Source organism: Apaloderma vittatum, unplaced genomic scaffold (assembly GCF_000703405.1).
Source record: "Apaloderma vittatum isolate BGI_N311 unplaced genomic scaffold, ASM70340v1 C11896416, whole genome shotgun sequence".
NCBI classification, from domain to species: Eukaryota; Metazoa; Chordata; class Aves; order Trogoniformes; family Trogonidae; genus Apaloderma; species Apaloderma vittatum.
Window position 1 is genome coordinate 1 of NW_009746496.1, and position 1,400 is coordinate 1,400.

The following is a 1,400-nucleotide window of genomic DNA, read 5'->3' on the forward strand; positions in this document are numbered from 1 at the left end:
TAGAAATGTTTTCTTTTTTTCTTATAAAACTGAAAAATCTTCACATATGGTAAAATATTAAATACCCATCTCTTTTACAGAACTTTCCACCCAGCAACCTGAGTTTCGTAAAGTGTACTTTACCAGGAAGTACCACAAACTTTTCTGTGTCAATAACAAACTGTCCAAGGCTTCTGTGTAAAACCATGAAAATAGTAAGGAAGTACAATCCAACAGACAGCCTGCACAGTGACTGTTGGCTCCTGTGAGGAAACAGGAACAGGTATTTATAGAAAAAACTACACCACCTCGGTCAATCAGTTTTCTCCTCCTGCGTGCTGCCAGGCTGCTAGAGCCCAGGCACGGTTCCTGCCACTGTGTAGGAGAAGCCTGGGCTGGAGGCACAGCGTTTCCCTTGCACACAGTCAGGACTGCGCTTCAGCTCACTTGAACAAGCCAGAGGGAGGGAGTTCTGGAGCCCTAGAACACAGCTGGCTTCTGCAGCCCACAGACATGTAGCAGCTTGGAAAGGAAGCCTCCAACTTTAAAAGCTATTCGAAGTGCCCTTGCTAAAAACCTCTCCCAGCTAATTTTGGCAGCTCACTTACAGGTGTCACCCGAGTTAAGGGAGTACAGGCAGAGACACTTCAACACCGACTGTGACTGCAGGGGCATCCCCCCACCCTCAGGCTGTTGCACATGTTACATTTCTGCAGGGGAACTTAACAGGAATGTTCTCTGCCCGCAGTAATCGCACACACTGTCAGAGAAGAAAGTGTCCTTTGCCTCAGGAACTCAGAAGCCTGAGTCAAAAGAATTGTTACTTAAACGTTCTTTAAGACTCAAGTACATTACCATTGGTCGAATGAATCGTTCGTATTTAGGAGGCTTCCTAGTAAACCCATCTCCAACAAAACAAACTTTGGTAACCATTCTCTTCCAGGCCTTCTTCTTTCTCTTTCCTGTACAAATCACTTTTAAAACTTCCGTCTCTCCTTGTGCACGGACCTTTGGCACAGGAACCTCCCATTTCCCCTGGAAGGAGAAGGAAAAAATCAATAATCTTACATGCTGCGCTGCTAAATAAAAGGGCACAAACAAAACGTACAACAAAATGTCCCTAACGAGCAGTGATACACTATACTTTTCATGCAACTCGTATCTGCTTATTTTAATTAGCACTTAACATTAGGAGATCATCGGCTTACTTTGTCCTAGGCTGCTCAGTGACTCAAGGTTTCAGGTTTTGCACGGTATCAATACAAATACTGACTCTGAATTTTAATGCAGTTACTTACGGCTTTTTCTTTTCTTTTCTGTTTGATCATGTTGGAGAGAACCTTAGCCCGGGACTGGCCTTCTCTGTCCAGCAGGTATGCTGGCACTGCTCCTTTAGGTGTTTTTTCATCATTCTTTTCCTT

The 1,400-nt window shown here is 44.2% G+C and overlaps 1 protein-coding gene across 1 annotated transcript; it reads right to left on the reverse strand.

The window, feature by feature from the left end:
- Positions 1-834: 834 nt before the first annotated feature.
- Positions 835-1,394, reverse strand: NSA2 (NSA2 ribosome biogenesis homolog (S. cerevisiae); the record flags this gene model as incomplete). The annotated part of the gene is made up of 2 exons (XM_009877472.1): positions 835-1,014; positions 1,278-1,394. Coding segments are annotated over 2 exons (297 nt in total), but the record flags the coding sequence as incomplete, so codon positions are not given.
- Between the last annotated feature and the right edge of the window lie 6 nt (positions 1,395-1,400).